The sequence below is a fragment of the Aspergillus fijiensis genome (assembly GCF_003184825.1).
Source record: "Aspergillus fijiensis CBS 313.89 unplaced genomic scaffold BO72scaffold_13, whole genome shotgun sequence".
Classification (NCBI taxonomy): domain Eukaryota; kingdom Fungi; phylum Ascomycota; class Eurotiomycetes; order Eurotiales; family Aspergillaceae; genus Aspergillus; species Aspergillus fijiensis.
The window spans coordinates 4808-30541 of record NW_024468989.1 but is presented as its reverse complement, the minus strand read 5'-3'; the positions used below and the strand labels follow the sequence as shown (position 1 = coordinate 30541).

General features: G+C 46.2%; 10 protein-coding genes and 1 non-coding gene across 11 annotated transcripts; 4 read left to right on the top strand and 7 right to left on the bottom strand.

The window, feature by feature from the left end:
• The first annotated feature begins 2486 nt into the window (after positions 1-2486).
• BO72DRAFT_t79 lies at positions 2487-2576 on the top strand. The gene has a single exon. It is a non-coding gene; the product is annotated as a tRNA-Asp (tRNA).
• Positions 2577-2856: 280 nt separating this feature from the next.
• BO72DRAFT_446127 (uncharacterized protein) lies at positions 2857-3913 on the top strand (the record flags this gene model as incomplete). The annotated part of the gene is made up of 2 exons (XM_040944223.1): positions 2857-3700; positions 3787-3913. A coding segment is annotated over exon 1 (759 nt), but the record flags the coding sequence as incomplete, so codon positions are not given.
• Positions 3914-5016: 1103 nt separating this feature from the next.
• Positions 5017-7520, top strand: BO72DRAFT_446125 (glycosyl hydrolase family 43 protein). The gene is made up of 11 exons (XM_040944222.1): positions 5017-5407; positions 5486-5577; positions 5637-5848; positions 5906-5958; positions 6052-6053; positions 6105-6249; positions 6357-6400; positions 6461-6552; positions 6614-6704; positions 6767-7178; positions 7239-7520. Exons 1-11 carry the CDS (start codon positions 5275-5277, stop codon positions 7268-7270), a joined length of 1308 nt encoding a protein of 435 aa, XP_040803301.1. The 5' UTR covers positions 5017-5274; the 3' UTR covers positions 7271-7520.
• Positions 7521-7836: 316 nt separating this feature from the next.
• Positions 7837-8634, bottom strand: BO72DRAFT_456988 (uncharacterized protein; the record flags this gene model as incomplete). Its single annotated transcript, XM_040946305.1, has 3 exons — positions 7837-8235; positions 8291-8343; positions 8406-8634. The coding sequence occupies 3 exons, from the start codon at positions 8632-8634 to the stop codon at positions 7837-7839; spliced, it is 681 nt and encodes a 226-aa protein (XP_040803300.1).
• Positions 8635-9758: 1124 nt separating this feature from the next.
• Positions 9759-10578, top strand: BO72DRAFT_446123 (uncharacterized protein). The gene is made up of 2 exons (XM_040944221.1): positions 9759-9945; positions 9996-10578. The coding sequence occupies exons 1-2, from the start codon at positions 9780-9782 to the stop codon at positions 10427-10429; spliced, it is 600 nt and encodes a 199-aa protein (XP_040803299.1). The 5' UTR covers positions 9759-9779; the 3' UTR covers positions 10430-10578.
• Positions 10485-11464, bottom strand: BO72DRAFT_40844 (uncharacterized protein). The gene has a single exon (XM_040942380.1). The coding sequence runs from the start codon at positions 11368-11370 to the stop codon at positions 10540-10542; it is 831 nt and encodes a 276-aa protein (XP_040803298.1). The 5' UTR covers positions 11371-11464; the 3' UTR covers positions 10485-10539.
• A 93-nt stretch (positions 11465-11557) lies between these two features.
• On the bottom strand, positions 11558-12873 carry BO72DRAFT_466892 (FAD-dependent oxidoreductase; the record flags this gene model as incomplete). The annotated part of the gene is made up of 5 exons (XM_040946802.1): positions 11558-12277; positions 12342-12445; positions 12504-12607; positions 12656-12793; positions 12845-12873. 5 exons carry the CDS (start codon positions 12871-12873, stop codon positions 11558-11560), a joined length of 1095 nt encoding a protein of 364 aa, XP_040803297.1.
• A 253-nt stretch (positions 12874-13126) lies between these two features.
• Positions 13127-15766, bottom strand: BO72DRAFT_475979 (GMC family oxidoreductase; the record flags this gene model as incomplete). Its single annotated transcript, XM_040947364.1, has 5 exons — positions 13127-13369; positions 13473-13974; positions 14080-14992; positions 15122-15455; positions 15748-15766. 5 exons carry the CDS (start codon positions 15764-15766, stop codon positions 13239-13241), a joined length of 1899 nt encoding a protein of 632 aa, XP_040803296.1. The 3' UTR covers positions 13127-13238.
• A 364-nt stretch (positions 15767-16130) lies between these two features.
• BO72DRAFT_505355 (carbonic anhydrase family protein) lies at positions 16131-17018 on the bottom strand (the record flags this gene model as incomplete). The annotated part of the gene is made up of 2 exons (XM_040949185.1): positions 16567-17018; positions 16131-16501 (listed from the first exon to the last, which is right to left on the bottom strand). The coding sequence occupies exons 1-2, from the start codon at positions 17012-17014 to the stop codon at positions 16131-16133; spliced, it is 819 nt and encodes a 272-aa protein (XP_040803295.1). The 5' UTR covers positions 17015-17018.
• A 701-nt stretch (positions 17019-17719) lies between these two features.
• Positions 17720-18529, bottom strand: BO72DRAFT_456984 (uncharacterized protein; the record flags this gene model as incomplete). The annotated part of the gene is made up of 2 exons (XM_040946304.1): positions 17720-18371; positions 18498-18529. The coding sequence occupies 2 exons, from the start codon at positions 18527-18529 to the stop codon at positions 17720-17722; spliced, it is 684 nt and encodes a 227-aa protein (XP_040803294.1).
• A 235-nt stretch (positions 18530-18764) lies between these two features.
• Positions 18765-19267, bottom strand: BO72DRAFT_494152 (uncharacterized protein; the record flags this gene model as incomplete). The annotated part of the gene is made up of 2 exons (XM_040948436.1): positions 18765-19018; positions 19252-19267. The coding sequence occupies 2 exons, from the start codon at positions 19265-19267 to the stop codon at positions 18765-18767; spliced, it is 270 nt and encodes an 89-aa protein (XP_040803293.1).
• Positions 19268-25734: the final 6467 nt, after the last annotated feature.

Below are 25734 nucleotides of genomic sequence, written 5' to 3'. Positions count from 1 at the left end.
TGATCATCTATCTGCTGTTTTCTGGTGCTGACTACAGGTACTAATCATGGCCTGAGTCGCGCGCTCAGATGTCTGAGGAAGATGTTAGATAGAACGCTCGATGCACCTGTGGTGGAAAGCTGTCGTCGGTCCGTGCCAGGTGAACGGTCTTCTCAGGTGATCCGGCGTGCCCTAGTATAACTGCTACCTTGCATCGCCGAGGGCAGTTGATAATTGAAACCACGACCAACGCTTGACCATGCGAGAAAGGAGCCTCGCCATACGGGAGGCCAGGAAAGCAGATCCTGTCCCGGGACTATCCGTGTCGGAAGATTCAACTGGGTTGGCGAGCGACGAGCGACGAGCGACGGGGCTCTGGCCACGGATCGAGCTTGGGGTTGAAGACCAGCTCACCCGATCCCTAGTAGAAGGGAGTAAGCGTTTGCGACATACATGCAGCGATTCATCATGTCCCCTCTGGATCACGCAGCGAGGACTTCTCCAATCCAGTGGCAGTGTGCATCGTAGCGCGGCATACTCGCAGTAGTCACGTGCATCCCAGACCCAAACGCTCACATTGTCTTGTTCCGTCGCGAGGTTCCTTCGGTCGGAAATCACACCTCATTACACCGAGCGGCGGGTGACTAAGGAGGATAGTTGAGCTCAAGGGTCACTGACGACTGGCAGAAGAGAGTGCAGGCTTAAGCTCCTGTCAGTTGTGGCTTGGTGTCAGCGCCAGGCTGCTGCTGCAAGGCACCCCGCTTAGTATGTCAGCACATGCGTGTGCTACATACCGTGGACACGTGTTCACGTGTACGAGGCAGGTATGCCCCATGCGGCCGATCGGATTGTGCCTGCTGGCTCGCCTCGCCGCGACCGGCCGTTAAGATCACGACGAGGATCTGCAGGGGATTTGCACGTCATATCACATCACTGCTTGCGAACCGTGGCACGGAAGGATAGGGGGCAGGGGCCGGCGGAACTTTCGTGCTCGTGGTCGCCTGCTTTGGCGTGCATGGGCATATGCAGGGGCCGGATGCTTGGCGTGCTGCTTGTCTCATCTTGCATGCGGCAGCGTGTTGCTTTTGAAATTCCTTCTGGCTTGTGTAGCACAGATTAGCTATCGTACTGCAGACCCTTGATTTCGATCTAGGATGAAGGGAATAGCGTGAGTTCATCTATATGAAAGAGTGGTTGTTGATATCGAGTAGTCGGAGACGACAGCAAAGGAATCTTACATAACAAATTGTCACGATATACTACAACGACATACCTCTAGTACGAAAGAGAGCAGATCGGAAGGACAATTCAACAAGAGTCGTGTTGATAGTAGCTTTCACTACTGGTCTCTCGGCTCTCGAATACTCTTCGATCATCGCATAGATTCCACAGCAGCCTCGGTGACTCCAGACACACACACAGGAGCACCAAAAGTCCCGCGGAATCGCCTATCTCGCGGCGTGAGACACTCGCAGTTACTCCGACGACTCCACGGCCAGGAAGTAATCCGCCGCCACCGGGGGCCCGACCTGCTGGGCAATCTCCACCAGTGCAGGCGGCTGGTTTCTTTGGCCGCGACTCCGGGGACGAGCGGGTAGCCGGTGGTGGTTGTGACGGCCTGCGCGGGGATCGAGAGAGGTCGAGCATGAAGAGCTGGCACCGGCCGTGGGTGTCGCGGGGGTGGGCTGGAAGGCTTGTGGGGGCATTGGTGGTAACTATGAGATGCAAATTGGTGAGTAATCGGCTGATGGTGGTATGGGCTTTGGGTACGAGGTTATTCAGCTGAGCTGGACTTACTGGATGGGATCAATCAGCGACCCGGGAGTGATGATGGTGGTGTTGAATTCGACGCCGAGATAAGTTGGAAGACTCAGGGAGAACCCGCGCGGGCGACTGGGCCCAAGCGGTCGCTGCGCCGAGAGCGGCGAGTGATATGGTCATGCATAGCGTACCAAGGATACAGTCGACTCGAGCGGATCATCGCAGCGATGATGCGGGCACTTGTACGCCAGGCTTTCTCGCAACGTTGCGGTGGTTTGAATGAGATGCGGCCTCAATTAGGGGAGGATTCATAGTACAATAAAAAGGGCAAGTCCCCACCGCTGCCGGTCGCAGGCGGATTGCAGGCGGATTGCACTCGGATCGCACCCCAGTTTACAGAATAGTTGGTGCCGTCGTGCAGACATGGCATGGTGGTTGGGGATGGTTAATGTTGTTGCTCCGGAAGTACGCGCGACGTTCAGGCGAGGTAGGCTTGTTGACCGCCTGCTACACATGGTAGTCCGCCCGGCAGTATGGGCCTCCCAATACTTTTACAGTAGGCGATGCCTTCGGGATGAGTAAGAAGGGGGGCATTGCATTTTCATCTCCTCCCATTGTAACTATACCGTGATCTGGGGTGCAGAATAAGTAAGCGAATGGCCTTGTGGGCAGCGCGGCGCTCCGGTGAGTATGACAAAGACAACGTTCCAAGATGACATTAGAGTATCAAAGCCATTCATATCTCCTCCTCGATGGTCTAACGGTCATGATTTCCGCTTGTCACTCCTGCCAAGGAACAAGCGCGGGAGACCTGGGTTCGACTCCCAGTCGGGGAGATCATCTTTTTGTTGATTCCGCGTGTCCTGCTTTGTTTTTCTCCGTCTTTCCTGGTCCCCATTGTTGCATTTCCTTTATCTCCAGCCTACCTTTCTGGCATTATAATGGGTGGCGCCTTGACCCAATCATCACGGGAGGCACAATCGGGACGGTGAATAATAAAAGACACGCGATTCTTTGTCTCTACATCATCAGAGAGGAAACAAACTATCCGGCCTCTTTACATCGTTACCCCGGACTGATGTGGGCTGACGGGTGAAGTTTAGAGTGTATAAAGCATCCGGATTTGCCAGGTCACCCCCGGCGGTCTTTGCATGAATCCAATCACTCTTAGCCTCGACTGAATAGCATACTGGGTGTAAGAATGTCTGTCCCCGACTGTGCTCCATCTGATGCACCTCTCGACATGGCTGCACTTGTCGCCGCGGAGCGGGTCTTCCTCCGACTCTGGTACAACCACCATTACGAGCTTCATCAATCCTGGGCGGTCCAAAGGGAGAGCCCGTGGCTCCGTGCACTGGGTGGGCCTCAGCAAGATCTCGCCTGTTTCCTGGAAGCCGTGATGCAGTCTCTGACCGGAGCAAAAATAAACGAGATGTGCCCGGTTGATGAGAGCGCGTACAGGAAAATGAAAGAAGAGGAGACCCGTGGGGGCCTCGAGCTGGTCTCCTACCACTGGGGTCGTTACGCGCCCATCCTGGCCCGACTCTACCGGGAGAGAAGGGGACGGGCGCGGAGGTTTCTGGATCCCGATCTCTGGCTAGCTTCCTATGGGGAAGACTGGGTGTCGCAGGCCATCCACACCATGGCCCGCTTTGACAAGGCGTTCGCAGCCTTGGGTGATTCGCAGTTTGAGCCGATCATCCGCGCCTGCATTCAGAAGTATGTGGGAACCGCCGCCGTTGCTCGCATGGGCACTGATAACACGCAGCAACCGCGCCATCCGACCCCGTTCGAACATGGCCACGACTGCCAGGTCTGTTGCCGCCCGCTGGGAGACAAGCTCGAGGCCATCTTCTGGTGCAAGCGCCACTGCGGCTTCGCCGCCCACGTCGGCTGTATTCGGGAGTGGTGTCGAGAACGGGGACCGGCGGACTCAGAAGCCCCGTGCCGAAACACCTGTCTGCAGTGTCGTCAGCCCTGGCTGAGTCCCTGGGGGGATTGTTTCTGGAAGACCCGAGACAAGATCACGTGGTGTGAATGCCGTACTGACGATACTGAAGAGGCACCGCGCGAGATGCCTGAAGGCTTGCCGGAGCGGCCCTGGCCGCCACTCGAGTGGCATAGTTTGTACTAGGGCTCATGGTGGGCTACTTTGTGCCAATCTGCAATGTTAAGTTGATTGACCTATGAAGATTTGTCATCGACGTGGCACGTAGGAAGGAGGTGAAAGTAGTTGACTCGCGGAGAGGGGACGGTCTCGGTGTACGGGAGACCGCACTGACACGAAACGCAGTCAGTCGCCTTGTAACCTTGTAAGAATCTAGGAACAGTGTAAGTCAATAATAACATTATTCGTACTACTAGTAGTTACCAGCCGCTCCACCTCATCAAGAAGGGACTGGGACTCTATGCTCCAAGCTCAATCTCATCCATATCCGATTAAAGGGCACCGCCTGGCAGGTGCTATAAACGCCGGCCTGACAGGCGCCTTAGCGGCCCGTCATGCGTCCCTATTCCCGATGCCTTGGGCACCCAGCCGCCATGGATGGTATTCGCGGTTCAACCTCGTAACTATTCAACCGCCAGATGTCTGCCCCGACCCAAAGAGCCCGTCCCTGCAAAGAGGGCTGCACTCAGAGAAGTGAGTGAAGCCGGCCGTCGTAAGTAGCAGTCGAAAGTGTGTCAGGCCTCCCTAATCAACCATCGAGAAGAGCAGCGCCCAATGGCTCGACCTCTACTCCAGTGGCATCGTTTGTATGAGTTCCCATTAGGGCTGGCTACGGATGGGCGAGGGGGTCCGGATTACACTCGACTCTCAGGTACGGTGGGCTACTCGTGCCAATTTGCAATAACCCAATTCTGCCGATAATACTGTTTTAGCCTTCCAAGCTGCCTAGTTTGAAAAAAAAAAATACGCAAATATAAGTTATATTAGGATTATTAGGGCTATCAGGGTCTTAGAGTATTTTAGGCCGAAGATATTAGTTTATTAGGATTCTTTATTAGGAAATCTTGTAAACAATTTTTATATTAGGGTCAGTTAGAGAAAAGGGCGGTCTGTTATTAATTTACAAAAATACTATAAGTTTACTATAAAAAATGGGGTTATTGTAAATTGGCACGAGTAGCTTGCCGTAAGCTGTTCCTTGGATTCCGCAACGCGCCGTGCCGCTGACCCGAACGAAGGGCTGATTAACCGCGGCTCCAGGATCAGATCGAGCGGCGCATATGATGCAGGTGATGCAGAATTGACGGAGTGGGCAAATGTAACATCGGTCGGAATAGCCCAACTCCCCTTGCACGACCGTGACCCCGCAATTCGAGGTGATGAAGTGTGACTGGCATCCATGTTTATTTATCCGCCTATCATGGAGTATCATGACGCTTCGCCACCAGCAGACCACCACACCCCTCTGCGGACGGCAGAGGGGTATAAGATGGTCTGCATTCTTCATCAAGGCCCACCAGCTAGTCCTCACCTCAGACGTGTCTTGAATCCCCACACCACACCGTCATAGTCACTTGCTTAACCATATGCATCGCATTATCACTTTTCTGGTCGCCCTGATCCCCCTCGCGCAGGTCGTCCACGCCTCGCTGGACATCGTCCCCGGCGCGACGTGGACTGCGGCGGGGACCAACAAGCATATCCAGGCCCATGGCACCGGTAGGCACACCCACTTCAGACTATCGCCGAGAGCCCTCGCGCGCGCAGACTAACCTGCGACCGCATGTGCATCTCCAGGGCTCACCGAGGTGGACGGGGTGTATTACATAATCGGCGAGAACCACACCTCCGGCTCCAGCTTCCAGTCGATCAACTGCTACTCTAGCACGGTGGGAGGCCCTAAGACTGAATGCAATGCATGGTGTCGTATGCTGATTCTGCTCTCGAGAATCTCCTGGACTGGACGTTTGAGAACGAGCTCTTGACGTTGCAAGCCTCCGGGGATCTGGGGCCTAGCCGCGTCGTCGAACGGCCCAAGGTGATTTACAACGACCACACAAAGAAATACGTCATGTGGCTGCACATCGATGACTCGAGCTATGCGGAGGCCCGCGCAGGCGTTGCTACGAGTGATACGGTGTGCGGAGCGTATACCTATCTGTATGTTCAATCGTTTAGTTGGCGATGATGGCAGGGTTCTAAGGAGTGTCAATTCAGGAACGCGTCGCGGCCGCTGGGGTTCCAGTCGCGAGATCTCGGTCTCTTCAAAGGTGGGCACCTCTTGACTTTGATACGACGAATACTTGATTGATATTGTGGGCATCGGGCAGATACCGATGGGACGGGCTATCTTCTTACCGAAGACGTAGGTGTTGTTGCACCATGAGCCGCATCCCTCTTCTAATGTCGCCTTCAGAGGGCCAACGGTCTGCGCATCGACCGGCTGTCGGCCGACTACTTGACCGTCGAAAGCAACGTTCATCTCTTCACGGCGGACTACGAGGCGCCCGCCGTGTATAAGACCGGAGACACGTATTTCATGTTTGCCAGTCAGCTGTCCGGTTGGTTCACCCGCCCAGACAATTGGTGATTATGCTAATTGCAGACGAGAGTAGGGTGGAGTACGTATATGCCATTCCGTGACTACTCGTATTGACGCAAGTACCAGGCCCAAATGATAACAAGTACACTACGGCGACAAATCTCTCCGGGGTATGGCTACACCTCGAACACTTTTTGATGAATATAGGACACGATGCTGACTCCCGCTAGCCCTGGTCGGACTGGGCGGATTTCGCACCCTCGGGCTCGGAGACTTACAGCTCCCAGACCAGCTATGTCGCCGATGTGAACGGTCTGGTGATGTGGGCTTACTCCTATACACCGACGCGCAGAGATCCATCACAGGCACTAACCGTTGGGCAGGTACATGGGCGACCGGTGGGTGTCGACCGACCTGGCCTCGTCCACCTACATCTGGCTCCCGTTGACGATCAGCGGAGCTACCGCTACAATTGTACGCAGTCCCCTGTTCATCCTCCCACTTGCTTCCCTGTTACTGAGTGGCCCTCGACCTAGACCTCCGACGCCGCCTGGACCCCCTTCTTCAAAGACGGCACCTGGACTACTGTCTCTAACACCACCACATACGGCGCCAAATCCGCCGGCACGCTCGCCGGATCCGCCACCTCCATCACCTGCTCCGGCTGCAGCTCCGAGACCATCGGCTGGCTCGGGGGCCCCGACAACGGGACTCTCACATTCGACGCGGTGGACTTCGCCGTCGCCGGGGAGAATACCCTGCAGATCTCGTACGGGAACGGCGACAGCACCCAGCGCTACTGCTCCGTCACCGTCAACGGCAAGACGCACGTCGTCGCCTTCCTGCCCTCCGGCGGGCCGCAGACGCTGCGGACCAGTGTGCTGAATGCGGAGGTTAAGCAAGGCAGTGGGAATGTGGTCACCTTCTCTGCATACAACGGGGGATACTGTAGGGATTCCTGCTCTTCGGGCGGCTGAGCTTGATGGCTAACGTTCTTCGTGCTGTTAGGTCCTGACATTGCGGGCTTGGTCATCTCGTAGAGATCGGATTTGGCTTGGGTGGGTCGGTTTGGCTGGAATTTATGCTCAGCCCATGTTGAATGCGCGACTGAAGCGGTATAACTGTTGCCAATTCGGAAATGCGTGGGGTTGATCACGATTCCTTTTTTTCGGGTGCGGAGTGTATTCACAATACCACGGGAGTAGTAAACAGCAGGTTCCTCGCAACCTTGACCCTGTAGCGCTGATGCTACTAGCTAGGGCAGTTGCAATTGTGAAAACCTTTCTTAAAGATTGTCCCGCGTAGCTCGTCCTTGTCAGGATTAACTTGCCATCCAGCGGCCCCGCGAGCCCTATCTTGGGAGCTGCATCCGTCGGTTCTATCCCCTTGCGATCGGGTCCAGACCACCAAGTCAGTGGGATAACTTGTCTAGATTACAACCACCACGAAAAGATTCCAAATCCGGTTCTAGATAGTTTTGACACGCAAACACATGATCAACCTCTTCGTTGTTCCAAGACGCTACTGACAACTAGTCAAGTCCTCGCCATATTACCATAACAGTACCCGCGCCAATAGCACACATTTCTTCCGGAGTAAAGCTCATTCACAGAACATTTGCCATCACTCCCACTCCGCCTAGCAAAAGTGCACCGGCTGCCATCTCTCGGGCGTGTACAGCGCCGCCAGTGAACAGTCCAGTCGACGGAGTGGCGGTGGCGGTGGCGGCGGAAGACACAGCAGGGGTGGAGGTCGGCACGGAGGACGGAGCGCCCGCGGAGGTGCTCGAGGTTGTGGTCGGGATAACAGGGACGGAGGTCGAGCTGCTGCTGCTGCTGCTGCTGCTGCTGCTGTGTGTCTCATCGACGGACGTGGAGGAAGAGGATGGAGCGGAGGGCGCGGAGGTCGGTTGAGTGGTGGTGGTGTCGGGAATGTCCGCGGCACTCGACACGGTGGGAGTCAGGGTCACGCCGTACTGCTGGGCGCAGGTTTCGCGGTCCAGGCCCTACACTTGGTCAGTCTCGATGGTCTTGCATAGGAAGATGGATGGATGAACGTACGGTGGGGCAGCAGTAGGGGTCCTGAAGGCAGAAGGAGTCGCCGGGGCAGGCCCCTGCATGGGTGTCGATTAGCTGGCTGACAGTGGAACGGAGGAGGCTGATACTGGACACGTACAGGTCCCGCCTGGACAGCAGGTGTCACCCCGCGAGGGGAAGTAGCAGGTATTGCTGGTGCCACAAAGGATTGAGCCTTCTGGACAGTCGGAGACGGTTGTTGTACCGGGGATGAAGGCGCCGTTGCCGCTGCTTTGGCGCTTTAGAAGATGCAGAGCCTCCAGCTGAGTGAGGCCGTGCGCGGTGGCCGTGGCCAAGAGAGGGGTAAGTACGAGCAAAGAGGGACGCATGTTGATATCAACAGAGGGATACACGGATTGAACGAGTGGAGGTGAAGACAAATCAGGGTGGACAAAGAACAATGGGACAGGAGCAGCAGGGGGCATAGTTCCCAACCTTTATAGTTCTCTGCCGTTGGCCTTGTTGGTCGTGCCATGGAATATATCTCCAGCACCAGGATACGAGGTCCCTGCATCGCGTTTGCTTGTTCCTGGCGGCTAATCTGCGAATACGAGTCCCTGGCCATTGAGGGTTGCAGCCAAGGAAGTCGATTTGGCGAGTCTTGTCGATCCCCTGGTGCCAAGACCGGGTTGACTGGATTGGCGGTCGTTGCAGAGTACGAGAAGTGCAGCTATTTGGTGGAGAGCAGAGCGGTTACGTTAAGCAGCGTTTCGACGCCTGTCTTGGGCCGATGATCTCAATTAAGCACCGAGGTGCAAGGGTGGATGGCCGTCTCACGAGGGGGAGTTAGAGTTATCGATGGCGGCGCATTGGCCCATTCTAGCGGCCTATCAGACTAGAAAGCCGGTAGTGCAATCCTAAGCTAGGGTATCCAGTGCACATCTGTCGCATGTAGGATCATTTGCAGCCTCGCTTCCTCGCTTTGGTCCCGAACTATTGAGCAACTATCCCGTTGCCTTGCCAGCTATCGATGACAGCAGTTGTCTGCACTACTCAACCCTGATGCATTGACCGAGCTATCCTAGTAGTTCACACACTCATGATCCCCTGAATTATCCTGGTTGGCGGTGGAATTCATGCATGATGCCAGCCCCGCCAAGGAGAGTGGAAATAAGGTCAGCCTCTCAACACGAGCCGGGGATGCAGCCCCGGGCCACGACTGAGTGCTTTAGTGCCAATCCTTCTGCACCCCGCATTCTCTACCGCTAGCCAAGCAGAAGACTCACAATACTCAGTGTCAATACACCCGTAAGTAACATTGCCGCCAGGAATAGAAGATGTGACAGATCATGGATAGGGCAAGACGTTCGGCTCGGATGAACTCCGCCCGCGTGCCCGCCCCCACCAATGGCATCATAGCTTACTCACCCCTTCACCATCCACTCATCAATCATTCCATCAATTAATCATTAATCACCGAAGTAATAGCAACATCGAACCGCAGTATCATCGCATCCACACAACACAGTCCACAATGACCATTACCCAGGAGCTCTCCTCCTGGCTCGCTCCGTCCACCGTAGAGGTGTCCACCCCGCCGCAACTCGGCCACCCCGCCCCCTCAGCGCCCGAGCTCCCCCTGCCCAACCCCAACCGCCAGCCCACGATCATCCTCTTTCTCCGCCACTGCGGATGTCCAGGTTCGTCTGCCTCCCCCCCTTCCTTCCGACCACGTTGACGAGATCACCAGTGGCGGAATCCGATTTCCGCACCCTCCGCCTAGCAGCCGCCCACCACCCGCAGCTCGACTTCGTCGCGGTCTCGCATAGCGATGCACCCTCCACGGCGCGGTGGCTGGAGGCGGTGGGTGGGGCGGCAGCGCCTGGGTCGGGGTCTCGATCGACTCCGGTGCGGGTGATCGTCGATGTCGAGCGGCGACTGTATGCGCGCTGGGGCTCGGGGGTGGCCTCCTGGAGTCACGTGATGAGCCCGAGCGCGCTGATGAATATCGTCAAGTTGGGCCGCGAGAAGGGGATCTGGAACCGGCCGACGGAGAGCGGCAGTCGGTGGCAGGCGGGGGGGTTCTGGGCCGTGGATGGCGAGGGGATCGTGCGCTGGGGCCGGCCGGCCAGGCGGACGGATGACTTCATGGATGTTGAGGCGGCGATCCAGGCTGTTCGCTAAGTCGATGGTTCGATCGGGTATTGGGTTGGTGTGGACATATTAAGTCTAGTCGTCTAGTTGAATGGTTCGTACGTGGAATGGAGTTGCGTGACCGCTGATGCTACAGTACTTCATTGGTCTAATCTGGGTGTTTGTGCTTCTCTGCGCACAGCGACAACGGGATACACCTCAAAAACATCTTGCAATTCCGGTGGGAACTGCCGGCGTAGCCCTACGCTGGCCCGGTTGAGCAGTGCCCACAGTCGTTGGTCATCAGCTGCATCACTCAGGGGTCGCGTGAACCGGTCCCGAGTAAAGTCCCACGAAATCCGCACGCCAGTGGTACGTTCGAGTTCCCACCAGTCCTGAAGCGTATCCTCCAGCGGCTGTTCCAGATCCGGCGGTACGTCTTCGATCACGTAGACTGTTTGGATGTGCTGGAAATGGCGGAAAATGTCGTGGAATAGGCCGGCGGAGTTGACGAACAGCTCTCTGGCCAGCGCGATCTGTCGGACGGCCGGCGGTATGGTGGTGACGGATTGTCCCTCCAGCTCCTCCAGTCGCTCGAACGGCTCGAGGATGAAATGCAGGTAATCCTCTGATGCGCCTGAGGAGATGTACAGCGCGTCGTGGATGGGGTCGAACACCCGTGCTACCGTCAAGGGTTGCTGCGCTGGATCGACTGTGATCGTTGCTCCTTGGCGCTGGAGCCATCTCAAGGCAATGGTCCGCGCCTCCCGATTCACAAAGCCCTGTGGGAGGTCCATCCGTACGTTCTGCAAGAGCGTGTGGCGGAACTCGAGCGTAGGCTGTCCAGCCCCGGTGGTTGGGTCGCAGGGACTCAACTGCCAACACCCCTCTTTCCAGCGGTAGATGGGACGGCCAAGTTTCTGCGGAAGACTGTCCTCCCAGATTTGTGTTCGCAGCTCTGCTGGGAGATAGGAGAATTTGAAGAAGCCCATGATGTGGACTTGGGGGCATCTTATCTGGACGATAAATCATAGGCAAGGAAGTCATATACCCAGGAATCTCAGCCTGGCTGGGCACAAGCAACAGATCATACTAGTACCGATATTGCTTAGCGGGTGGGCCCGGGTTGTGTCGATACGAGACGCTTCTATCGCAGCATCAAATAGGCGTAAAGCACAACTACAACTTCGCCTGCGCCCTCCGCCGCAGACTATCCTGGACCAACTGCACAGCCTCCGCCGCACATCCAAACGAAGCCTGATATCCAAACCCGCCATGCCCGTAATTATGCACCACCGCCACCCCTCCTATAGACTCCTGCTCCACCCGTGGTCCATCTTTCCGTATAGGTCGCAAACCCACCCCATGCCGGACAATGTCCAGCCCCTCAATGCCCTGCCCTTCCGCCACGAGCTCGGGACACGCCGCGATCGCGCGCCGCATGATCCGCACCGCGAGATTCGGATCCGGCAGCGGATCCCATTGGTTCTGCTGGTAGCAGCCCCCTAGAATCGTGCCACCCCCGGCGGCGCGCGTCATCATGTAGCACAATTCCTCTTCCCCGTCGTCTGTTCCGGACAAGGCGGCCATCTTCCCGGGCGTGTTGCGGACGACCACGATCTGTCCGCGGCCCGGGTAGAGCGTCTCATCGCGCACGCCCCCGAGGGTCTTCGAGGAAAGACCGGTGCAGTTTACCACGATGTCTGCTTGGCGTCCGGAGTGGTGGGCCTGTGCTGCGTCGATGATGTGCTTGAAGACTGCGCGCTTAAATATGGCTCCGTTTTTGCGACACTGGCCCAGGAGCCACGGGAGGTAAATTGCGGTATTGATGCAGACGGAAGTGAAGGTCTGGGCGCTGTCAATGCCAGGAGGAAGCTGGTCTTTGGGCATGGATCGGAACTGTGCTGTGGCTTAGTGGACTAGTATAGAAGAAAAAAAAAGAGGGGCGGGGTCAGGTACACACGTTGGGGACAACGTCGCGGTACCACGGCTCTGCGTTCATGAGGGCAGCGAAGTTCTTGCCGGTCGCTGTCTCTTGATCTTTGATGCGGTTGTAGATCACATTGTCTGGATTATACTTAGGTCTAGGTCGACACTGGCGGGTGGAGAGGATGGGTGAAGATACCTTGAAAGTGGATGCCGGCTTCTGGGTACTTCTCCGTTATCTCCCGCAGCGGTTGCCAGGTTTCTCGTTCCCATCTGGCTTGGTTGCTACCAGCTGCGCCCATTCTATAATGTGTCAGTAGTGTAGTAGAACCACGAGAGGGGGATTCGTACGGCGAGTAGTTGGCACCGGCCCAGGGAGACGCGTATTCGATGTCATAGTCCCCGGGCATGTGTTTGGCGACCACCGTGATGGAATTGGTCGGGTCTTGCGATAGCAGAAAGGCGGTGGTGAGTCCGGAGACGCCTGCCCTGAGATGGCATCATCAGCAAAGAGCTTCCAGTATGGGCCGAGCAGCGCACCCAACGATCACGATAGTGTTGGTTGCCATGCTTTTCGTTCCTGGTGGATGGATGGATGGATGGATGATTCGTGTGTTGTGACGAGACCGATTACGGCGGGATGGAGATATGTCAAGCAGCGCGGGTGGAGACCGATCGTGATTAGCACGTGACCAGGCGATAGGCGATAAGAGCACGTGACCTTATCTCCCCGCGATCCTTCTCTCGGCGTACATACTGCCGGTACTGTGTAGTACAGTAACTTACTTCAATCTCATTAATGACATCCAACAAGTTGAATAGCTTCATTTCCTCGCTGCCTTGGTGTCAAAAGTCTATCCCGCCAACACCCGCCATCCGAAACATTCGCCATGACCACAACACAGATTCCAACCCAGTGATCTACGGGAGAGCATCATCCACCCCCAATTCCCCCATTTCCTCCGTTGTCCCCATTGTCCCCATCGTCGTCGCCGTCGTCCCCATTCCCGTCCCCATTTCCAGGACCATGAAGGATATCCGCCGCGATCTTTTCCGCCAACATATCTACCCACTCATCAGCTTTGATCCACAACAACTTTACACCTTCGATTCACCCCTTAGACAATCGAAAGGCAACCACTGGTGTAGCGAAAGAGACAAAACTCACAACACGTGGCCTGCGGATGCCCCGGCGGCAAGATAGCGAACGCACTCGCATCCACGACCCGCAACCCACTCACCCCAAAAACGCGGGCCCGATGATCCACTACCGCCATGCTGTCGTTCCGGGTTCCCATCTTGCACGTGCACGCCGCGTGGTAGATGGTCATGACCGTCTGCCGGATGACCGCCAGGATCTCCGCGTCCGTCTGCACTTTCGGCCCCGGGAAGTACTCCTCCCCGATCACGATGGGCGCCATCGCCGCGCTGTGCCACGCCTCCCGCATCCGCCGGTACATGGCCACCACCGTCTGCGCGTCCGCCTCCGTCGACAGCCAGTTCGGCTGCACGATCGGTAGGATGTCCGTGTCGTTCGACGCCAGCGTCACCGTCCCGCGCGAGCTGGGCGCCACCAGCGACCCGATCATCGACGCGTACATGAATCCGTCTTTGGGTTGGTCGAACAGCGGGTTCGCCAGGTCGCCGAGGAAGATGTGGAAGGAGATATACTGTCCTCTCGGGGCAAAGAGAGGGGAGAGAGAGAGTCAGTTGGCGATGGAAGGGAGCGGAGGGAAGGGAAGGGGGGGGCTAGGGGTATCGATGGGAAGACGCACCTCTGCTTCCGGCCAGCTGGGTGGGAACCATGACAGGTTATGCAATGTGTCAGCGGAGAAGCGCTGGCGCAGGGGATCTGGGATCTTCTCCCAGGCCAGGTAATCGGCCGATGGGTTGGTGAAGAGACCCCGCCGCACGGAGAAATACAGGGCGAGTTGCTCGGCCGCAAAGGCGTAGTTGTTGGCGATATTCGTGCCGGTGATGAGTCGGACCCGGTATGACGGACCAAAGAGCAGGTGATCCCACATGTTCTGACCGACTCCGGGGAGATCGACGAGCTGCGGGATGTTGTATCGACTTAGGGCTTCCGAGGGCCCGATGCCGGAGACCATCAACAACTGCGGGCTCTGGAAGGCCCCCGCCGAGACGATCACCTCCCGATTGGCGTGCAGGGTGTACGTTGATGTCCCGGTGCGTACTTCCACCCCGGTAGCCTTTCTGTCGGAGTCGAACAGGATCCGCTTCCCCATCGTGGTTTTGTAGAGAGTGAGCGTCGCCAGACGGTCGCTGTTCGCTGCGGCGCCCATGAAAGCAGCTTCCGAACTGCTCCGTGTTCGGTCCGATGGGCGGACGGTGAAGGGGCACCATTGCGCACCTAGTAAATGCCCACTGCTGAAGTCTTGTGTCTCGTTGATGCCAATCGCTTGCATTCCGCCAACCATCCAGCTGGAGAATGGGATACTGTCGATCGGGTAGGATACTTGGAGGGGCTCCCCGGCCGGAGAGTATGCGGCCGGGTTATACTGCACGGAGGCGTTGGGGGGGCGAAGCTCGTTCTGAGGAGGGTAGAAGGTGGCCGTTCGTTGGTAGAAAGGGAGGACCTGATCGAACGTGTAGCTCTGATCCTCGACGAGGTCGGCCCACCGTTGCATGGAGCCGTTATCGGGTCTGCGATCGGTTAGCAATCCATGGCTCAATGGCATGGGCACCTGTGGCTCGAAACCTCTGGTATACCATCACGTTGCATACTGAGCTAGACGGAGTCAGTGTCGTGGTCACATACTTTTCAAACACATAGTCGGGCGACGAGTGCCTTCTTACCAACCCCCAAACGTCTTGTGTCGGCCATAATGTACCTGGCGGTAGTTCGCGCCCGGGACCGGGGCCGTGATGAAATTCCAGTCAATTGGAGTGGTGGCAGTCGGACTCGATCCCAGGCCGACAATCACTGCCCCTGGAATCTTCGCCAAAGGCCAAACCGCCTCATAGAAGTCGCCGGCTTCGACGAGAGCCACGCTCAGCTTCTGCTCCGCGAGTCGTGCTGCCAGCGTGAAGCCGGACGTCCCGGCCCCAACAACCACATAGTCAAAGCTAGCATCGACCCCAAAGACCCCCTCTGTCAGATTATGTGGTTTGGTTTCCGCTCCGTAATACCCTGCAACGGCGAGCAGTAGAATGGTTAGGTGGGCTCTGAGCGAGAGCATGACAACGATGCGGGAGGTCAGCTCTGTGGGCCTTCGTGAAGAATCCGCGGGCTTGAGTATTGACTCTCACGCGTAGCACGTTGCGTAGTAGGGGAAAAGGTGATATATGGTACGTCGTGTGCAGAAATCCGATATCTGGAGACAGACCAATCGCCCAATGCTACTGTGCCCGGCTTATTCTTCGAGGCCTGAATGGCATATGATACACCCGGGGTATTCGAGGCTGTGTCACCTCTATCGCACTGGTGAGACAACTGCACATGCTTGATCAGTCTGGAGCATCGCAGTTCTAATGCCAAATTGAAGAATCATGCCCTTCCAGGTGACACTCCCTGTGACCAAATAGATGCTTCTTGATGGTTGGAAGCTATTCTCTTATATAACGTGACATCCACGTGAAGGAGATCCCATTGCGGAGATGATATAACAGTCCGAACTGCACCTCCTATCCTAGTGCCCATGTCAATAGCCCAGAAGCACAAGTCAGTATGTGATTTGTTTGTTTTCTGAGTGTACGATGACAACATCTTCGATAGGCTAGTCAAAGCGCACAACCCATTTCTCGCCAGAATATTTCCCATGCTCCACAATTCGCCGTTTCTTCTAGCTGCAGACCTCCGACTATTCTAATCCACCGCCTGGACAGCCACCTTCAGCAGATTCTCCTGACCAAGGGCGTTCTGAGTAAAGCGAGCATTGAACTTCAAAATCCGCTTGATCTTGTTGAAGCTCACCACATCCAACGGCAGCGGCTCAGCGCTGATGTACCAGGCCACACCCTCGGTACACGGAGGCGTCGTGAGGGAGCCAATGTATCGGTAGATATCGTGGGTCACGAGATGCGCGGTCAAGTATTTGAAGTCGAGATATCCGGTCTCTGTGGATGTTCCGGGCCTGTCGACGTCATCGAGATGGTTGAAGATGTAATCGAAGGGGTGAACGGCTTCGCCAGTCGAGGAGAGTTGGAAGAGGAAGGCTACCACTGCTATGCTGGTTCCTAGTGATGTGAGGCTTGGCTCAGAGAGACTCGATGTCGGGGATTTGGGCTGGGATGTAGCTTACCATAGTCCTTGAAGACGAAGTGCACCTCCAGCGGAAAGTACTCTTGGTCCACGCGATGCTCGCTCGGGGTGTGGAAGTGAAACTGGGCCAGCTGGTACTGGTGGTTCTCGCTGACAGTGAGAGTGCCCTGCGCCAGTGCTACCTCTAGACCTGAGCCCAGGTTCGAAATCTTGGCTTCATCGGCGGCGGGGATATCGAGTGCAAGGCTGCTGGATGTGACATAGTCAACCTCCTCGCTGAGGACGTGGATCGGGGATTGATGCTTCCCTTGAGAGCAGGCAGCGTTGGCCTTGTTTATATGGTGCCACGTGAACGGTCCCCCCAGCTCGGTGTAGTTGAAGAGGTTGATGGCGGCTTGATCACCGGCAGCGCGAGGGAATAGGAAGGTGTCGCTGATGCAGGAAGCGTAGGCTGTGGTTGCCACGAGGAGAAGGGTAAGATGCTTCATGGTGGATGCTTTGTTGACGAACGTGTAGGTGTGGCATGTTCCAGGCTGTGTGAAATCAAAGCTCTTTCGCCTTATGTTTGGAAGATTCCCTGAAAGAACTGTACTTCCGGGTCTTTGTGTGAATGTATATAGCCCTTCATCAAATTTTCGCTATTCTGATTTCTTTGAGTCACTGTAGATGTGTGAATGTAAGTCCCGCCGCGATGTGGAACTGCGGAATGATGACATCCTTCATCAGAGTATTCACACAAGGGTAGTGAATATCGAGGATCTCGATTATCTACAAAGTAGCCCGAGCCAGTTCCAGTTCTTCTGGCGTTTCACTCAAATCGATCTAATCATGAGCTACTCTGCTTGCGTACCGGGACCAGCGTCAATGTCCAGCGAGAAGTCTGCCGAAGAACAGACGGGGCATTGTAGTCATATTCAGATCAAATCGCTCTCAGGCCTTTACAGATTATGTGTCTGTAAATCGAACCAAGCAAATTACTCGCAGGTTCCAGCCAACTCGGAGGTTCCAGCCAACAAGACCCTGATCCCGCCACGGATTCCAGTCACCGAAGAAATTACAAATGCACTCAATTGACGACGTGCTCAGTCATCCAACGTCAGATCTACGAAGTCCGCCTCCTCCGCTGTCCTCTTCATCCCAGCTAGCGATGGCACGTTGGATCCGGGCCGAAAATTGCACAAGCCTGGCTGATATTACTGGGTCATCGATGCAGGGGTAGACTCAGATCTCGATGCCACAGGCTGCTCAGACGGGACATCCAGCGCGCGCATGCGCACGATATTCTCGTAGTCATCTGGAAGCAGGATTGCGAGACGCACCTGATCAAAGCTCTGGATCTGCTTACTGGCCTCGAGTTTCCTCTGCTGCCACGCGAGCTGGGAATCCCCCACCTGGGCAAAGGTCTTGGTCACCACCAAGTTGGCTTTGATCCAGCGAGAATGGTCCGTTTCGTGAGTGCAGTCCACGCGCGCCTGGTCGAGCTTCTGATGGATATGCGCGCGACGCTTTTTGTTCATGGGCTGTACCCATACTCGACTGACGGGGTCGCGGAGGAACCTGTTGATATCGTAGCAGTCGCCGCAACAGGATTGTACCGTGGGGCGGACGAGATTGCTGGTGGCCGAGCTGGGCTTCAGGCCGACGTAGTTGCTAATGTAGGAGTAGAGGATCGCCGGAAGCGTCTGGCTGAAGTCTGCGACGGATGGGTGAGCAGGGTTCTGTTGGTAGAATGGCAGGAAGGAGTGCAGAAAGGGGAGCCAAAGGTAGTGGAATGTGGATGAGCTTATGCTGGGGGCTCCGGTGACGACCCTTTGCCAGACGGTCTGGATCAGATCATTTTCAAGACTGTGACGAACCAGTGACTTGACAAATGCCAGTGGCTTTTCTGGTGTGACTGGGCCAGTGTTTTGGTCGAGTTCCACAACCTTGTTATTTTGGAGATCTCGGAGTCGTCGATATAAAAAGACGTACCACGTTAAAAGGTAGGAAAAATTGTAATACATTATGGCTATACCCACTACAGCATGACCGTCATGCTGATTTGGCTCCAGCTGCGGCATTATTGTTTAGTATTTGATTATGAACTGTGCACCCAGTTCCGAATTTTGTCGGAAATGGATGGAGTCCGGAGAACCAAGCGCGCTACTGCTGTATGTCTCTGCTTGAAGTATGGGTAGGCGAGGACCGTAGAATGCAATCTATAGTTGTTAGATGACCGACCCGAAGCAGACCGAAGTCCTATCCGTCTTGCACTTTAGCGAAGGAACTTTCTTCACAAGCGAATTGCTCCTGAGCCCAAGCGAAGAAGTCCATTGACAGCTTGCCCTTGTGACACCGGGTGGCTTCTTCAAAGAACGCTGAATCCTCGGTTCCGAAGGCGGCCTTGAGGATCTCGATCGTGTCTCGTCGGCGAAGATTCGACCGCTGGGGTACGACGGCCTTGGATTCTCTTCGCTCCTTCTCCACAGCCCAAATACGAGCTCCTTGAGCGTCTTGATCCACAGCGGGTCAGCATCCGGGGTTAACACAACTCTAGCATAGTACTTGATAGTTGTTGGCTCCGAGCCTTCGAGGAAGCGATGAATGGATAACTGATTGTTGATTCTTCTAAGGTTCGCTAGCTTGACTGTCTATATAATATCGCCAGTCTGAAGGCGGTAAGAAAGAATATTACTCTGCCAGTCTGATAGAGTATTAAGAAGTCGAATATAATACTCTTTCTTACAGAAAGACGAGGGCATGTCGCTATAAGAATATATACCGAAGCAAGAAACAGTAATAAAAATAAGAAATATAGAAATTAATATTATAAGAAACAGATTAAAATACAAAAAAAAAAATTGATAAGTTAAAGTAACAGCAGAAGTAATTAATATATTAAAGTAATAAAAAAACTAAAGTCGATTTATAGTTTAACAAATACTTATTAATTTTTTGCGAATTATCTTGTTAAAAGACTATTATATAAGCAGTTTCGATATAAAAATAATATTTTTTTTATTTTTATTTAGAAACTATTTCTTTATATTATACAGCAGATGTTGGTAATAAAATAAGAATATTATATTAAATAATTTATTAATACTTAAAAAGTAGACTTTAAGTACTGATATACAGAAGCTCTATATATAATTATTAATAAACTAAACTATATAATATCTGTTTTTTAGAAGATTTTTAGATACAGGGATATTTTTTATATTTAGTAGAGGGCTAAGATTAAAAACTTTCGTAAAGTTGTTAACTGTTGCTTTAACTGTAGATTTTTTTTAAATCAGATACTAATTAACTATCTAATTATAAAGCTTCGGCTTGTTAAGATTATTATTATTAAAAAATATTAATATAATAAAAGCTATATCTTCTTCGTCGAATAGAAGATATATAAATTCTTTATTATTATTATTTAAATTAGAGTATTATTATTTTTTTATTTTAATTTTTATCTTTTTATCTGTTTAAACTTTTTTTTTAAAAATATCGAGGAACTTCTTCGCGTTTTTAATATATTAAGAAAAAGACTTCGCGGCAGAAATAATATAATTCTTTATCTTAATCTGGTTTTAAATCTTATTTAATTAGTTATATAGATATACTTTACTAGATAGTTTTTTATAGCTAATCTATTATATATTATTTTTTTAATCTAATATATTATTTTTTAGCTTCTGGAGTTTATCGTCCGGTAAGTCGAATACTATATAAAGAATATTAATTTTTTAATTAATAATATTTTATTACTAGTAATTTATAGTTTTGTTAAAGTCTTCTACTACTTATTTGGCTTTATTAATTTATATTAGAAATAGTTCGAGAACTTTCTTTTTAATTTTGTATTTTAACTTAAACTCGGGCAATATATTAAAAAAATTAAGATAGGTTTTAAAAATATTCTTTTTATATTAGTTAATAATCCGATAGATATTTAAATAAATTTATAACTAACAAAAAATATAAATAATTAAATTATTAAAAATTATTTTATATTTATAAATATAGCTGGTGTTTTATATCTATTTAACTTTAAATTTTAGTAATTTAGACTCGATGTAAGTAGATAGTATTAAAAATAGTTAAAAATATTAGAAAAATAGGTTTATTAATATTATATAGTTAATAAATTAAATAATTAAAGTCTCTTTATTAATCTTATAGTTGGGGTATTATAGTATAATACCCGGGATCGGATTGGTATCTTAATAATCTAGGGCTTTTTTATTATTTTTTTTTTTAAATATTTTATTATTGGAAATATTAAAAATACTGGCTGTAGAGATAATATCTTCGAAAATTAGCTTTTTTTTATATTTAAAAAATTTATTATACTGAAGAGGATTGTAACTAGATTTAAAATTTAAACTATTTAATTATAAGTAAAAATAAATAGAGCCAAAGTCCGATCCAGAATCAGATATTATTTTAAAGTAGAGTTTAGAAAGTCTATAAAAAAAAAAAGAATTATTAAGTTAGATTATTTCTATATTTAAGATAATATTAGTTTTTTTAATTTTTTAATATTTTTATTACTGTTCCGGTCTTAAACCAAGTTTTTTTTTATTAGAGTAGTAGTATTTTATTATAAAAAAGAATTAAAAAGATTTAATATTTCTTTTTTTTACAGAGCCAGATAGTAAAATCCTGTTTTATAAATATTATTTTAATATTTTAAATAAGTTTTCTTCTAATCTTTTTTTATTTTTTTTTTTTTCGAATTTTTTTTTCTGCTCGGAGAACTTAAGTATATCGGCGATTATAATCTTTTTTAAATTTGTTGAGCTTAAAAAATAACATAAAAATTCAGTAAAAAAAAAGAAACAGATTTATTAAAAAAAATAATTTATATAAAAGTTAATATAAAAAGAAGATTATACAAAGATAATAATTAAATATAAAAAAAAATAGTCGAATGTTATATATTATAGTAAAAATAAAGTAAATAGTTATTATTATTTTAAACAACTATAACTATATTTTAAAATATAAGTTATATATATTAGTCTTTTTAAGTTCAGGCCATCGGTCAGTTAAAAATATTATTAATTATATTTTTTAATTAATTTTTTTATTTTCTATAGATTTTATTTTTTATATTAGATATTATATTTATTTATATATTCGAGCTATTTTACTAAATACTTAAAATTACTGTTTCGGAGATGTTAATTAAATAGAATCTTAATTTTATATAAGTTTTCGGTAATTAAATCAGATTCGGATAATCGGCGGCCGAAAAAGTTTTTTTTTAGAATATTTTTTAACTTTCTAGTATATAGTTCCAGATGCATAATACTAATAATTAAATAAATTTATAAATCCGGGGATAGTTTAATAAGATATATTAATACCGATTTTTTTTCTAGAACTTTAAAAAATCCTATGAATATATTATTAAGTTTTTTTTTTAAAACTACTAAAATCTTATAATCTTAGTAAAGATAAAGTTTTATTAGATTATCTTTCTTAAATACTATATCTTTATATTAAGTATTATATTAATATTTTATATCTATTTATATTATTTAAAGTACTTTTGTTGCCGTTATATATATAGAAAAATTCTGTGGTTGATTAGTTGATTTTATTGCTATACTAAGATTTAGAATTGTCGGTAACTTTATACTATATATTAATAAATATAATAAAAATTATATAAAAATATTTTTATAGAAATTCAGAATTATTTATAATTATAAAAGCAATTTGGGCTAATCAGCCGCATCTATTAAAAAAATAACTATATAATATAGAAAGATTTTAACTATCTGATTAGTTTTTTTACTTTATTTATCTACTTAAATATGACTTACGGTAATAAACTGCTGCTTAATACTAAGTAATTTGAATAATACTATTTATAAATCGAATAAAAACTTTAAATTCCGGTTATTAATAAAAATTTTAAAAATTTTTTAATTATCGAAAGTAAGCTTTTCGAGTAATAGACTTATCTATTATATTATATTCTAGTTATATTAACCTAGTATAATTATAATATGTTTTATATATTTATAAATAATAGTTAAAATAATATTATATTTTTCTTTATTTTTGCCATCGGAGAGTATAGTTATAATATTAATAATTAGAATATAGAAAAATATTAATAATAAAAAAATAGATTATAACTGTTTATATAGTTGATATTAAGAAATTTTCTTCTTTTAATATTTATAATAGTATACTATATACTGTTTTATCTAGTATTTATATCTTAAAAAAGTTAGTTTTTTTAAGTTTTCGATTATTCGATCTTTCTTTAAATAGCTAAATATATTGTACGTATTTTCGAGGATTTTTTTAAGCATTGTATTCGGTATATATAAAAAATACTAGATATTAAAAAATAGCCTGTTTTTTATATAAAAAGATAGATCGACTTTTATTTAAACTATCTTATTGTTTCTAATTTAGTCGATAATTTTTGATTATTTAAAATTCTTCGGATAAGCTTTGTATACTCGATTCTTAAAATTTTCTGTAAAATAGACTAATAGTATTGTAGATTTATTTTAAAGTATATTTAAATAAAACTTGTTATTATCTGCAGTTTCGGTAGCAAAAGATGATAGTTTTAAAAATATATTAAAAATAAAATATAGTCTTCTAAATTTATAGACTATAAATAAGTAAAAAAATTAAAAATATTATGCTGTATGGATAAATCTTAAGTTGAGTTATATTATTAATATTAATATTAGAAAGATTTATTTTAAAAGTAGTTTAATTATTTAATAGTCTGTATATACTACTATTTTTCAGACAGCCTGTATAAAATATCTATACTTTTAGATTATTTAAAATAAATCTGATATTTTAAGTTTTGTAGGTTAGTAGTTATATTCTATACTATTAAACTCTCGACTAAAAAAAAAAATTGGTTAAATAATATATATTAATAGAACTAAGGTCGGAGTTTATATTATATTATATTTTAAACTCGACTTATTATTTAAAAAAATATAAAAAAGTATTATTTTTATTTCTTTCTTTTTTAATATATTAATGTTAATATAGAATATTTGTGTTTTGTCGAAATATACAAAAACTAGTTTCTTATAGAAGAAATCCTTTATTATATAAAAAAATTAAAGTTTTATATTTATTAGATTAGTTAGTAAAGCTTTCACCGTATAATTCTTATATACAGTTTTATTAAGACCCTCGGAAATTGTTTTTATAAGTAAGATCTTATATTATTAAAAAAAATAAATTATTTTTGTATAAAAAAATATATAGTTTTTTAACTAATTTATCAGACTAATAAAGTAGTTTAATTTTATTAATATTTTTAAAAAATCGAGCTTTAAGATTACTGCTATTTTTACTTCGGTAGTTATTATATTAAAAATATTTATATTTTATCCAAAAATTTTAATAGATAAAAATCCGAGAAAGAATTTATCGAATAAAAAAGTGATTTTTATTTTCTAATATTTCTTAAAAAAGTATTTAAGATATTAAAAATAATTCTTAAATATCTTTAAGAATATAATAAAATTGTTTATATAGATATATATAAATTTTTTTATTATTTGAAAAAGATCTTCTACTTAGTATTAGATATATAGTATCAAGTTAAAATAGTCTATAAAACAAATCTTAAGAAATTTTTATTTATAATAAAATATAACGCCTGTAAATTGCTAATTTTTCGGATAAACTGGCTATTAGTAAAATATTTTAATTATATTAAAAATTAAAAAATATACTGTACTAATAAGGATTGCTATAATTTCTATCTAAATTAGTACTAAATATATATTTAGAATTGCTAATATATTTAGTATATAAATATCGATTACTGGATGTAGTTTTAATAACTTTTGTTCGGTATTATCGATAATTATTTTTGTAATAACAAAGACTGGGATATCTGAAGAAGTAAAGTTATCTAATTAATTTATATAGTTAGTTTTTAACAGCTTATTAAAAATATTATTAATAATTTTTTAATATATAGAATTAAGTTTATAAACTTTTACTGTTTTACCGATTTTATTCTTCTATTTTTTATATAAGAAAATACGAAGCTATTAATCTATTAAAATCTTAATAATATTGTTATTTGTTTATACTTCGGGGAATCTGGCTATTATCTTTTTAAGAGCTTTTTACTGTTCCGGTATACTATAAACTGTAATACCGATTTTTAAGATTTTTATTATAATAGTATTAGTCTTAAATTTTAACTTGTTTTGTATCTCTAGTATTACTAATATAAGGTTTTCGAGTAAGTTCTGAAACTTAAAAATTATATAGTAAACTACTGTGGTATTAAATTTTAAAATATTTTTAAGTTTGGTATAATAATTAATAGTAATCAGCTATAGCAAAGAGTTTAAAACTATAATAGAGATAAAATTTATATCGATTATATAAGTAAAAAAAATTATATCTATATATTATTTAAACTTGAAAATATAGTTTCTGTCGGCTGTAAAATCGAGACTGTAAACTAAAAGTACTACTTTATTATATATAGAGATTGCTATCTTTTTTTTAATAAATATTAATTAATTTTAACAGTGATTTGACTTTAGGGTAATTATAAGTAGAAAAGTTATATTATAATAATATACTACTTCGACAAGCCGGCTTTTAAAATTTATTTTAAATTTATATAGTCTAAGAATATTATAACTAATAAGAAAATATATTTTTAAGTCTTAGATTAAGTATATGTTTATATATACTTAAATTAATACTAATCTGTTATCGATTTTGGCAGAAAATAGAATTAATAGTATTATATATTTTATATTGTTAAATTTTTATTTAACTTTATAAATATAAACAGAATATTTTGTATTTATTATTAAAATCTCTAAAAAAATTGTTGCTAGCCAGGTTTTATCGACTATTAATATAATATATCTAAAGTTAAGATAAATAGTATTTATAATTTTGTTAATACGGATTTTAATTATTATATATTTTTAATTCTTAAAAAATTTTTTTGGTTTAGAAGATATAAAAAACTTGTTTGTATCGACTATTAAAGTATTCGGATCTGTATAGAATATACCCGGTTTGTAATTCGTAATATATGCGTAAAGTATATTATTAAAAGTAAATAATATAAAATAATTTAAGTACTGTAAATAGAAGACGTTTTAATATTCTTGATAATTTAAAGTATTCTAATTTTTATAATTATCGTTAGAATAATAAATATTATTATTTTTATTATTATAATATTTATTATTAT

Excerpts from the sequence above, each read along its gene's own strand:
- BO72DRAFT_446125 (XM_040944222.1), top strand. The coding sequence starts at position 5,275 with ATGCATCGCATTATCACTTTTCTGGTCGCCCTGATCCCCCTCGCGCAG. Across the intron at positions 5,578-5,636 it reads TCAACTGCTACTCTAGCACG|AATCTCCTGGACTGGACGTT; the intron begins GTGGGAGGCCCT and ends TCTGCTCTCGAG. Across the intron at positions 7,179-7,238 it reads TGCATACAACGGGGGATACT|GTCCTGACATTGCGGGCTTG; the intron begins GTAGGGATTCCT and ends TCGTGCTGTTAG.
- BO72DRAFT_446123 (XM_040944221.1), top strand. The coding sequence starts at position 9,780 with ATGACCATTACCCAGGAGCTCTCCTCCTGGCTCGCTCCGTCCACCGTA. Across the intron at positions 9,946-9,995 it reads CCGCCACTGCGGATGTCCAG|TGGCGGAATCCGATTTCCGC; the intron begins GTTCGTCTGCCT and ends CGAGATCACCAG.
- BO72DRAFT_40844 (XM_040942380.1), bottom strand. The coding sequence starts at position 11,370 with ATGGGCTTCTTCAAATTCTCCTATCTCCCAGCAGAGCTGCGAACACAA.